At 42.2% G+C, this 13,296-nt stretch overlaps 1 protein-coding gene across 2 annotated transcripts in view; it reads right to left on the bottom strand.

Annotated features, from left to right (window-relative positions):
* The window catches only part of PARVA (parvin alpha), a 185,486-nt gene that overhangs the window by 57,919 nt on the left and 114,271 nt on the right, over positions 1-13,296 (bottom strand). For both annotated transcript variants that reach the window (XM_066250992.1, XM_066250993.1), the window contains exons 2-4: positions 6,500-6,589; positions 6,348-6,418; positions 4,835-4,937 (exon numbers count right to left, since the gene is read on the bottom strand). In XM_066250992.1, the coding sequence (XP_066107089.1) occupies positions 4,835-4,937; positions 6,348-6,418; positions 6,500-6,589 (264 nt within the window). The remainder of the gene's footprint in view (positions 1-4,834; positions 4,938-6,347; positions 6,419-6,499; positions 6,590-13,296) is intronic.

The raw sequence follows: 13,296 nt of genomic DNA, 5'->3' as shown, positions 1-13,296 counted from the left end.
CTTATAAGAAAATACTATGGGCCCTGGCCGGTTGGCTCAGCGGTACAACGTCGGCCTGGCGTGCGGGGGACCCGGGTTTGATTCCCAGCCAGGGCACATAGGAGAAGCACCCATTTGCTTCTCCACCCCCCCTCCTTCCTCTCTGTCTCTCTCTTCCCCTCCCACAGCCAAGGCTCCATTGGAGCAAAGATGGCCCGGGCGCTGGGGATGGCTCCTTGGCCTCTGCCCCAGGTGCTAGAGTGGCTCTGGTCGCAACATGGCGACGCCCAGGATGGGCAGAGCATCGGCCCCTGGTGGGCAGAGCGTCGCCCCTGGTGGGCGTGCCGGGTGGATCCCGGTCGGGCGCATGCGGGAGTCTATCTGACTGTCTCTCCCCGTTTCCAGCTTCAGAAAAAAAAAAAAAGAACAATTATATGCCAACAAATTGGGTAACCTGGAAGAAGTTGATACATCCTAGAAACATACAAGCTTCCATGACTGAATCAGAAAGGAACAATCTGAACAGACTGATAACTACTAACAAAATCAAATCAGTAATAAAAAAAACTCCTAATAAACCAAAGACCTGGATCAGGTGGCTTCACAGGTGAATTTTACCAAGCATTTAAATAATTAATACCCTATCTTTCTCAAACTATTCCAAAAAGTTAAAGTGGAGGCAAGGCTCCCAAACTCATTTTACAAGGCCAGTATTACCCTGATATCAAAACCAGATAAAGACATTACAAAAAAGAAGAAAGAAAAAGAATGAATTATACGCTGATAGCTCTTATGAACATAGATGCAAAAAAAAAAAATCCATAACAATATTAGTAAACCAAATTCTGCAATACATCAAAAAGATCATATACCATGATCAAGAGAGATTTATTCCCAGTATGCAATATTGGTTCAATAATTGCAAATCAATTAATGTGATATACTCCATAAACAAAATAAAGGATAAAAATCATATGATCATTTCAATAGATGCAGAAAAAGTACTTGACAAAATCCAGCATTCATTCATGATAAAAACTCTCAGCATAATGAGAATAAATGAAACATACCTCAACATAATAAAGATCATATATGACAAACCTACAGCTAACATTTTACTCAACAATAAAAACTTGAAAGCTCTTTCTTTAAAATCAGGAACAAGTTAAGGATTCCACTTTTATTTAACATAATATTCCAAGTCCTATTAATAGTAATCAGATAAGAAAAAGAAATAAAAGGCAACCACAATTGATAGGAAGAAGTAAAACTGTTATTTGCAGATGACATGATAGTATATATAAAGAACCCTAAAGATTCCACCAAAAAAACTGTTAAAACTGATAAATTCAGTAAAGTAGCAGGAAATAAAATATTCAGAAATTTGTTGCATTTTTATATACCAATAACCAATTATAAAAAAGAAAAATTAATAAAATCGTGCCATTTACAATTGCATCCAAAAGAATAAAAGAGCTGAGAATAAATTTAACCAAGGAGACAAAAGACCTCTACGCTGAATATTTTAAGACACTGAAGAAAGAAACTGAAGATACAAGTAAATGGAAGCATATACCATGCGCATGGATAGGATGAATTAACATCATTAAGATGTCTAATACCACTCAAAGCCAAAACAATTTTTAGAAAGGACCAAGCTGGAGGTATCATGCTATCTGAAGTTAAACTATACTACAAGGTTAGAGTAATCAAAACGGCATGGTACTGGCATAAAAATGGACACATAGATCAACGGAAGATAGCACAGGAATAAACCAATGACTATATGATCAATTAATCCATAACAAAAGAGGCAAGAATATACAATGGTATAAAGACAGTCTCTTCAATAAATGGTATTGGGAAAACTAAACAGATACATGGAAAAAAATGGAACTAGACCACTTCCCACACCATATATAAGAATAAATTCAAAATGGAGTAAAGACTTAAATGTAGAAGCTAAAGGCAAAACTCCAAGAGGAAAACGTAGGCGGTAACCTCTGTGACATTGCTTTTAGCAATGTTTGTTTTGAATATGTCTCCTATGGCAAGGGAACCAAAAGACAGAGAAAACAGATAAAACTACAGGAAGCTAAAAAGTTTCTGCACAGTGAAAGAAACCATCAACCTGAATGGGAGAAGATATTCACGAGAAATACATCCAATAAGGGCTTGATATTCAAAATATATGAGGAACTCACACAACTTAATACCAACCACCCTTTGAAAGAATCCAATTAAAAAATGGGCAGGAGAGCTGAACAAACATTTTTTTTTAAAGAGGACATACAGATGGCAAAGATGCAAAGATGCTCAACATTACTAATCACCAGGGAAATGCAAATTAAAGCCACATGAGATATCACCTGAAACTGGTTAGAATATTTATCAACAAATCAACAAGAGTCAAGGATGTGGAGAAAAGGGAAACCTCGTGCACTGTTGGTTGGACCGTAAACAGGTGCAGCCACTTTGAAAAATACTTTGGAGGTTCTTCAAAACTTAAAAATAGAACTACTATATGGTTTAGCCTGTCCACTCCTAGGTATTTATCCAAAGAATACAAAACACTAATTTGAAAAGATAAATCACCCCTATGTTCATAATAGCATTATTTACAATAGCCAAGATATACAAGCAACCTAAGTGTCCAAAGTGTCCATCAATAGACAATTGAATAAAGAAGAGGCAATACGTATATTCAGTAGAATACTACTCGGCCATAAAAAGAAGGGAATCTTACCATTTGTGACAACATGGATGGACCTAGAGAGTATTAAGGAAAGTGAAATATAAAGTACAACATAGGGAATATAGTCAATAATATTGTAACAACTATTATATCAGGTGGGTACTAGATTTCAGATGGGATAATCACTTTGTATACTGGGCACCTGAAATTAATAATATTGTATGTCAATTGTACTTGAAAAAAAAATCACCACTCACTAATATGCCCAGATATTAATTTCTAAATACCATTTCTGTAACAGGAATCAGGAGTCCTTGAAGAAGTGGTTGATACCAGGGCCAGAGTAAGTAAAACAGAAGATGAGCCTGGTATATCTTATGATGCCAGAAAGTAAGAAAGTGCTAAGAACAAAAATGGGCAGCACATCAAAAGTATGCGGGAGCCAGCCCTGGCCGGTTGGCTCAAGTGGTAGAGCGTTGGCCTGGCGTGCGGAAGTCCCGGGTTCAATTCCCGGCCAGGGCACACAGGAGAAGCGCCCATCTGCTTCTCCACCCCTCCCCCTCTCCTTCCTTTCTGTCTCTCTCTTCCCCTCCTGCAGCGAGGCTCCATTGGAGCAAAGTTGGCCCGGGCGCTGGGGATGGCTCCATGGCCTCTGCCCCAGGCGCTAGAGTGGCTCTGGTCGCGACAGAGCGACACCCTGGAGGGGCAGAGCATTGTCCCCTGGTGGGCAGAGCTTCGCCCCTGGTGGGCGTGCCGGGTGGATCCCGGCCGGGCGGATCCCGGCCGGGCGCATGCGGGAGTCTGTCTGACTGTCTATCCCTGTTTCCAGCTTCGGAAAAATACAAAAAAAAAAAAAAGTATGCGGGAGCCAACCTGAGAGCACTCCCAAGGGTCAAAGCTGGACGTATATCAGCAAAACAGGAATGATGATAGTGTTGGATTATAACATAAAGTATAAAATAAGTCTCATTGTGTCCATACTGATATAAATTAGTAAATGGGGAATGGGGAACAATGTTTCCTTACAGAAGAATTCCAATTAATAAATGCAGAAAGAATAAGAAAAACAGAAAATTTCCATGAGACCACCACAGTGATAATTGAGGCAGACCTGCTTCACAAGTTACAATGAATGAAAGAAGTTTAAGGAGAAATAAGATATTTGCAAGTCTTAACCTATCTCTTCCCAAATAAATTAATTACAAAGAGAAAAACAGTAACTTTCCAGGGAAGAAATCTGGCAGACACCACTTGAACCAAATGATCAAGGTGAACCCCACTAACAGTAAAATATTACAGTAACAACATGTAATAGTAAGATCCTGTCCTCCCTGATATGATACAATGAGAAGGCAATCACTTCACTGGTATTCTTCCCCATACTCACAGCTTTAATTATTATTTTCTCTTGTCCAAACCTGTGAGGTGGGAGGGAACCACGTGTGCAGGTGTCTAGCAGGCAGTGAAGCACGAAAGTCTAGAACTTGGGCCAGAGGTTTGTGTAAGAGAAAATAGCATGGAGAACAGTGAGGGGGAAGTCCAAATTCATTCCGCTTGAATTTGTCTTTCCATACTAAGATCACCCCCAAATTCTCCTTTCCTCCCCACGGCCTTACATTTTCACATGAATAGCTATGAACTGACACAGGAACACACACCTTTACAGAGGTGACAAACACACAGGTACGTACTCCCACACACTTAGGGCCACACAAGGCACACACATATGCACACACATGCACATACAGAGGTCCATACGCACGTCCTCACAGACACACGCACCCATCAGGAACAGAGGCATATAAACAGACACATGTAAATAAATATATCGACAGAGGCCACAAATGCACAATTTTCTGGAGAGGATGAGGCATGTTTTTCAGTATATAGTGAAGTCTTTTCATCCACCCAGCTGCTGACACCTGACTCCTGGGGTGCATCAGCCCCATCTGGTTCTTGAGACTCCCTTTGCAGTTCATTCATATCACACCAATTCTGAGAGGACAGCTAAAGGCTCCACTGGTCTGTTGCTCCACACTGGACACATTTCTATTCCATTCCAGGTGAACCATTGGGAACTGAGGACAAGTCCTAACCAGGAGTAAACTGTCCATCCACCTGCTGTTAAAGATCCCTTGCAACAATCAACTCTCCTCTTACCAAACAGTTTCTGCAGGACTTGTCCATCATATAAATCTTCAGCCAGGTCTTTCACAATGATTCTTTCTCCAACCAACACATCATTAATCCAGTCAATTAATACCTAGAGAGAGAGAGAGAGAAGAAGAGAGAAGAGTCACAAGGTATTTTCTTATAGACCAGCTTTTTCATCCTGGACAAATACAATCTAAATAAACTTCAGATTTTGAAAACAGCTGAGCTATCCACATGACCCAGTTTGTGGACAAGTAGCTGCAAGTGTGAGCCCCAGTGGCTCTGTTAATTTTCAGGTGTAAGCCCTTCTAGTGCTGGCAACACCCGTATCCCTACTAATATCTCCCAGCTCCTTACCAATTCCTTACCCTAATTCAAGCAACAGTTACAGTGTTTGGCTATCTGGCTTTGTACTGAGCAACATATGGGCTTTGGAGTTGAAACCCTAGCTTTACCCACTAACTCTGTGGCCTTCTGTATGTACCTTCCTTCCCTCCCTCCCTCCCTCCCACCCTCCCTCCATCCATACACTCAGTATTCATTAATACCTCCTACTGTGTGTTGGGCCCTGTGGGTACAATGATGAAAAAAAGAAACAGTCTAACTCCAACAAAACTCAGCACTTACTGAAAGAGGCAGAGAAGTATCATAAGGTGACCACAATGATGGAACCAGATGTAGAGACTCTAGCAGTACACAGAGGGACTGAGCAATAACACTGGGTTTTATAGAAGGCTTCCAGGAGGACATGACCCCACTTGACCCTGCTCTGAAGAGAAGGTCGAGGCATCTGGTGAAGGGGACTGCATAAGCAAATGCATGGCAGGGGCAGTCTGAGGTTGAAGAGGCAATGAGAATATGAAGACCCCAAATACCACCTCCAGGAATGTGGGTTTCAACCTGCAGTTGGGAGACTACACACAGGTTTTGACCACTGCCTATTTGTCCTGTTTTATGTGAAGCTTGGAGAAACTGAAGAAGAAAAACACAGGACAGGAATTAGAAGAGGGAATCAAATGAACATTTTTCAAGGGGTGACTCCACGCCACCCCCCATGCCAGGGGCATTATGCACAATATTTCATTTAAGCCCATTTATTTCTGTTTGAATTCTATCTCCTCCCTGCAGCTGTGACCATAAACAAACCACTTGGCTTTTCTGAGACCCAGTTTCCTCATCTGAAAAATGGGGCTGATATTAATTCCTATTTCACAGGGAGCTTTTGAGGCTCCTTAACAAAAGCAGTGAAAGGATTGTGTGGACTATAAGATCCTGGCAAATGTAAGCTTATTTGCACTAACTTCTCTGATCCTTATTTTCTACATAATTCATTGGGCATTTGTCATGTCCCACTTTTGTTAAATTTTAGATGTCCACTTACTGGACCATGAGCTGCCTGCAGGCAGAGACTGACATGACCTTTATTTCTCAACAGTGGCCGGCATGCTGCCTGCACAAGGCGGGTGGCATACAGACACCTGTTGAGACTGGGAGGCACTTGAGGCCCCTAATTTCTTACCTTCATCAGTTCTTGAAGTTTGGGGTCGCTGCGTGAGTTTGGATCCACCATCGTTCGCACTTCATTCTCCTCTTTAAAAAGAAAAGGAAGTCAGTGGGGGTGGTTCCAAAGGAAGGCATCTGGCCACCCCAGAGAACAAGAGACCCAGTTACCCAGCATCGTGTCCTCAGGGTCCAGCTCGAAGGGGATTGGGCTGAGGGGCAGGTTGATGGCATTCATGCCCTCCTCCTGAAGCTCTGACACTGTGAGGAGAAGAAAGCGCAGTCATATCACAGCCCACCGAGGACCGGGAGTGGCTCTCTAACAAACCTGTTTGATACTGACATTGAGAGCAAAACCACCTTGGTTAGCAGCTGCAATCAATTCCCCAGCTCTCCTTGCTAAAGGAAATAAATTGTGCCTTTCATCTCACCCCTTCCAACTGTCTCCTCGGTTCCTTTCCTGGAGAAATAGAGAGGTCTCTGCCCCTCCCCGCCCCAGAAACAATCTTGGAATAAATGATAGTGACGTGGGCACTAACGTCTTCCTTCAGTCTCTCTTTTATCTGCTGTGGCCCTTCCTCCCAAGGATGTGCAGTTGGCGCACAGTGGGTGCCTGATAACTGTGACTGTATGGAAGAGGTTGCCAAGTAAGCCATCTCCATCCTCGGCTCAACCTTGGTGGGACATCTTTCCCGAGTGGACTTCTCTGAGTATTTTTCTGATTGTCCTGCTTCCCTCCAGCAGTGGCTCGAGAATGTCTCGTTTTGGCCTCTTCCCAGAGCTTTGGTCCTTCCCTTCAGCTCTAACAATTCGTGGTCCTGGGCCTCACCTCTCCTAAAAGCAGTGACTTAAATCCTCTCACCTCTATTCAATTCCCGTTTGGATAACTACTTTTTACTAATTAAGCACAATCTCCTCCCTTCCATTTTCTCTGAAAGCCTTGGTCAGCAAAAGGTTCTAAAGAACTAACATGGCAGCTGCAATCAACCTTAATAGAAACAATGTCCCATCTTTCCATTTTATATTACTATTTTTTTTATTGACTCTGGCCTCACCAATTGCCAGTATATACTTGCAAGAACTCTTAAGCACAAGACAGCCACTTACAAAGAGTTCTTTCATATTAACAAACTCACTGATGGTTGCAGTTGGATGGAGAAAGAGATTGCCTAACAAAGAGTGAAACACACTCTACCCCAAAGAGACACAACTTGCATTATAAAGCTGGTATTTAGTCCCTTGCCTGTGGGCCCTTGACATTCATATGGGATATCAGCCAATCACTGTCTTGAATCTCCAAATTCACAGACACCCACTACTTTATATAATTCTTCCCCATAAAACATAATAAAAAATATAAGCAATATTGTCAAGATTTAAATGATTCTACAGGTATAGGGTTGTACTTGCTCTCTAGAGAAGAACAATTGTTTCCTAGGACTTCTGTAATTTCTTTATATCCCTTCTAGGACTGGCTCCAGTCTGTTTCTTACACACACAAAAAAACAAGATTTCCATTATTTAAAAAGCACTGCTGTGCAAGCAATGGCAGTAGAAATAAAGTCATACTTAAATGTGGGTGAGAGGCTGGACTTCCTGGAGAGGGAAGTAACTAGCTCCTGGCCAGGACCTTCTCTACTTACATCCTCCCCACCCTTGTTCTGTGCTATCCAATATGGTAGGTGTTAGCCACATGCATCTTTTTAAGTTTAAATGAATTAAAAATTTAGTTTCTTGGCCCTGGCCGGTTGGCTCAGTGGTAGAACATTGGCCTGGCGTGCAGGAGTCCCGGGTTCGACTCCCGGCCAGGGCACACAGGAGAGGCGCCCATCTGCTTCTCCACCCCTTCCCCTCTCCTTCCTCTCTGTCTCTCTTCCCCTCTCACAGCCAAGGCTCCCCTGGAGCAAAGTTGGCCCGGGCGCTGAGGATGGCTCCGTGGCCTCTGCCTCAGGTGCTAGAATGGCTCTGGTCGCAACAGAGCAACGCCCCAGATGGGCAGAGCATCGCCCCCTGGTGAGCATGCTGGGTGGATCCCTGTCGGGTGCATGTGGGAGTCTGTCTGACTGCCTCCCGGTTTCTAGCTTCAGAAAAATACAAAAATACAAAAAAAAAAATTTAGTTTCTGAGGAGCCACTGAGCCATTTCACCTGCAGATGTTGTAAAGTACCAAAAGGCTACAGAATTAATATTAATATTTTAGGAGGCTTGGAGAACATTTTATTAATTTGGGTTAAGGTATGCAGAGAAATTGTGAGAATAGTCTCTGTACTGTGTGATTAGCATAACCAGGATGGCTCTTGCCATTGTATTGTAAATGAAAAGGGAAGGAAAGCATAGATTCCCTGACATTCCACCACACCTGTGGGGAAAGGAGTGAATGGCTAGCCAGGTGCAGGAAGGGAAAAGCCAAAATAAACCTTTTCTTATAACTATGAGCCATTTGCGGGCATTTGTCCCCACGGAAACTACCTCTCTTATGTAAATGCATGTGGTTAATACTCTGGACAGAGAGATGGGGGATGAACACTAGAAAATATAGGAAGGCCTTTTAATATGTAAAGAGATATCTTTCTACCATTGTGTTGACTTGTAAATTTTGTTTTCTCCAAAATGATGTATGGTTTGCAAATTGAATGTGGTCCTATCATGTTAAAGGACATATGACTATAACCAATAGCGGTAAGGGGCTCCCAATTGCAATTTTTGCTTCTGTACTTCCCACTTACAAAACTATAAAAACTAAGTAGAACAAAGGGCCAGCACGCTCTCCGTCAGATTTCTGTCGGAGTTCCCGCCGCTTGGCCAAGCTAGACAATAAAGCTTTAATGTGTAAACGACGGACCTTGCTCCTGTCTTCCATATTTCGGGTCCCTCCGAATTTGGATTAACAGTTTCTTAATTGTACCTATCACATTTCAGGTGCTCAGTGGTCCACCCTAGTGACTACCATACTGGATTGCACATATGTAGATTTCCATCATCACAGGGATGGATGGCCTTGCCCTGGGTGACCCCATTATACCTAAATGCTGATGTCCACGTTTAAATCTCCAGCCTAGAGCTGACCCTGAGCTCCAGGCTTGATGTTTTCTCTTATGTCTATTAACAGACGTCTCAAATTTGCACATCCAAAATATAAATCAATATTCTCACTCCCATCATAACAACACTGATACAAAACTGTTCTTCCCCCCAATCTTCCCCTCCTCAGTGAACGGCCCCATCATGTATACAATGGTTTAAGCCAAAATCCAAGGAATGTCTGTCACTTCCTTTTTCCCCTCACCCTTTGCCTCCAATACATTGGTAAGTTTTGTGGGCTCCACCTCCAAACCAGGACCCAATTCCAATTGCTTCTCACCATTACCACCACCATCATCCTGGTTCAGGCCATCGTTGTCTTCTATCTGGACAACCAGAACCACCTTCTAACTGGTCTACTGCTTTCTGATGCATATATCCCCGCCCTTGGTTAACTTCCAATAACACAGTCAGAATGACAGATAAAGATATAAATAGGGTTGCACTGGCAGGATGGTGTAGAGGTATTGATCGACTTATGACCATTCGACTTTACAACCACAATCGCTAGCCACGACTGCTCCGCGTCTGGCAGCGCAAGCGTTGCCCAGCTGGGTGTACGACATGTGCTGGCCAATAAAATGTTTCGTACATGTTTATATATTTTGATATGTTTTGCAATTGGGGAAATGTTTCTTTCCTATGGTATTTTTTACACCTGTATTTTGTATTTTTGTATGCACCTGTATTTTGTAATTTTGTATGTTTTGCAAATATTAAACCAGTTGTACTGGTTATGCAGTGTTTTACTTAAACCTGACGAATGTAAAAATAAGAAACAAAATGGTGTAGAGATGATACAAATGGAATAAAATGAACAAAGAAAATTATGATATATAACAATAATGAAAGAAAATTATGATAAGATATGACTTAAAGATTTTTATAACATCATTTCACAGTACTATACATATAGCCTACTCAACTTACAACCAAATCATGTTACGACTGGTCTGTCAGAACCGATCGTGGTCGTAAGTCGAGCACTAGCTGTAGTTAGTTTCAGCTTCATCCTGAAGCTCAGAGGTTTCCAGTTCCATCCCCCATCAGGGCACATACAGGAGGAGATCAATGTTTCTGTCTGTCTGTCTGTCTGTCTCTCTCCCTCCTTCACTTTCTTACTAAAGTCAATAAATACATTTAAAAAGAAAAAAAAAGATGTAATTAGAATCATATATTCTTCTGCTTTAAAACATCCTGTGGCCTCCAAATACATACTTAAATTAAAACCCCAACTCCTAAGACCTAAAAGACCCTCTGATGAGCCCTCTCATGTTTTATTTTCTTTGAGCACTAATTATAACCTGAAACCACTGTTACTTACAGGTTATCTCTCCCCCACCAGAATGTAAGCTAGGGGAAGACTGGCACTTTCTCTATTTTGTTCACTGTTAGATACCCAAAAAGGAGCCAGACTTTCTAGATTCAAATCCAGAATCATTCACCAGCTATGTGACCTTGGTCAAGATCATCAAACTCTTATACCTCAGTTTCCTTATCTGCAAAATGGGAATGATAATACTGCCTTCCTCCTGGGGTTATGGAGAAGATTTAAATGAGTTAATATATGTAACATGTTTAGAAGAGTCCCTGGTACCTGGTAAGTGCTATGTAAATATATGCTATTTTTATTACTTAAAATAATACCTCAGGGGCAGTAAGCACTCATGAACTATTTGTTGAATAAATGAATAACCAAAACTGTTAAGGCTACCCTTCAGCAGCACAGGTTATGAGTTGAAGCACAATTTGCCAAAGCAGTATATAGGATACAAAGAAGGATTCCAGTTTGTACTCAGGGGGAATAATTACATTTTGGCTTGACCCTATGTCTGTGTGCGTGTGTATGTCTGTGTGTGAACGTGTGCACATTTCTGGGGCAGCATTTTCAGCTTACATTTTGGAAGGAGAGAAAAACCGCATGTGACCCACGACTGTTGTACAGCCAGAACCAATTTGTGAATATAGAGACATTTACACCTATAAAGTGTGACTAGACATACAATATTCGCAGCCAGGCCTCTTAAAGGTAGGTCTGAATGGGATCTCTTTTTTTTTGTGGAGATCACTGTTCAAAATATTTTCAGATGAAAAAGATCCCCAGTCAGAAACACTCCCCTCCACCCTGCCTCTTTAATTCAGTCAGAGACAAAACAAACCCAAGAAGAAAGGCTAAGATATGTTTGCAATTGGAAATGTTTTTTTCAGGAAATGATTTGGTACAGGAACATCATTCTCATCCCATTAACTGCTGACTCCAAGCCAGCTGTTTGTAAAAGTGAATATGCAAACTGCCCGGTTCAGACCTCGCCCCCGCCCCATGGGGCCACATTAGTGGCCACTTTCCCAAAACAGCCCGCCTGCTTTGGAGTTTTCATTTCTATTAAAACCAAAGCGGGACCCAGCAGAAGCCCCTAGCCAATCCTGTGCTCTCAAAGAGAAAGTACTGCAATTGAATTTTCTCGGCCTAGAATATGAATATGATGTTTATCCCCTGAACCTCCTCTAACAAGCTAAAACTAGGTCTGAATGTGTAGCTCTCGGTGTCTCGCGGCACCATTACTCATAACTTAATAAACAGATTAAATGCCCAGCTGAAGGTCGGCTTGGGGAAGCAGGGCAATTGCTTCAGCTCCTGAGGCGCTCACCATGAGAAAGGGGGCTTGGGCTTTTCTGGGAAATGAAGTTTGACTCTGGGTCCAACTGTGCAGCAGAAAAAGTACACGGATGGGCTTTGGAGTCTAAAAGAGCTGGATTTGAAGCCTATTTCTATTTTTATCAGCTGTGGGACCTTACATAAGTGACTTAACCTCCCTGAAATTCAGTATAAATCATTCTCTGTGAAAGAGAATGTAGCCGACACTGCTGGTTTCCTCCCCAATATTTATTTTATTCTGTTTCCTTGCTGAAAGAATCCTCATTTTGTTCCAGTATACATCCCTCTCTCCCATGTCTCTAGGTGAGATCCTGACTGGTTTATAGTAATCGTGAGACTCTCAACTGCCTGAGCAATGATTAGCTACAGGATTGCCATGTGCTACAATTCTGATACATGAGCCATGGCAGGAAGTTTCTAGAAGCTTCTAGAATTTCCCCCTCCACTTTAAAGAGAGGCCCAAAGAAGAGAAGGTATGTTTCTCTTCCTAAACATTATTGCATCAGGATGTTATGCCTGGAATGGCTGCAGCCGTTTTGTTGCCATGAAGTAATTCAGCCCCCCAACCCCTAAAAGTTTATAAGTTATAGTTGGCAGAGAAGAAAGAAAGAAGGTTTTTTTTTTGTTGTTGATACAGTCAAGCCACCATTCCTAAAGCCACCTTAGTTTTATGTCTTGTTATGAGATAGAGTAAGTTCTTTTATTGTTTAAGCCAACTGAGTTGGCTGGCGTTTTCTGGGGCTTGGATCCTAAACTCCCTAAATGATATATGAGACACCAGCATTGTAAAGCCGATGTATGAATACAGCAGGTTTGCAGTGACTGATAATTTTTCTTTCCTTGTTTTCCCCATGAAGAACAGAATAGCTGTAGGCATCACTTATACTCCAGAAATATGTATAGGGACTCAAAAAATACCATGTGGAAAACAAGTACAGAGAGAAGGGTGGACAGAAGTTTTTATGATTATGAAAGGGTCTATTTATGCAAGGCTAGTAATTTCATTCATCCAGACAATAAACATTACTGGGCACGCTCCTCTAAGGCAGACCCTGTGCCAGAAAGGGGAAAAAGGGTGTGCGGATTTCACATGGGTCTGCTTCAATCTGCTCACAGGTGGGAGAGGTGGGCACATAAACACAGCCTGCAGCACACTGCACTCAGGGGTGGGAGGCATGGAGCTGGAGGGCTGTGGGAGCTCAGCAGAACAAGGCTAGCTTTGGATGGAGAA

This window comes from Saccopteryx bilineata, chromosome 1 (assembly GCF_036850765.1).
Source record: "Saccopteryx bilineata isolate mSacBil1 chromosome 1, mSacBil1_pri_phased_curated, whole genome shotgun sequence".
Classification (NCBI taxonomy): Eukaryota; Metazoa; Chordata; class Mammalia; order Chiroptera; family Emballonuridae; genus Saccopteryx; species Saccopteryx bilineata.
Note: the sequence above shows the minus strand (reverse complement) of the source record. Positions and strands in the feature narration are given on the sequence as shown.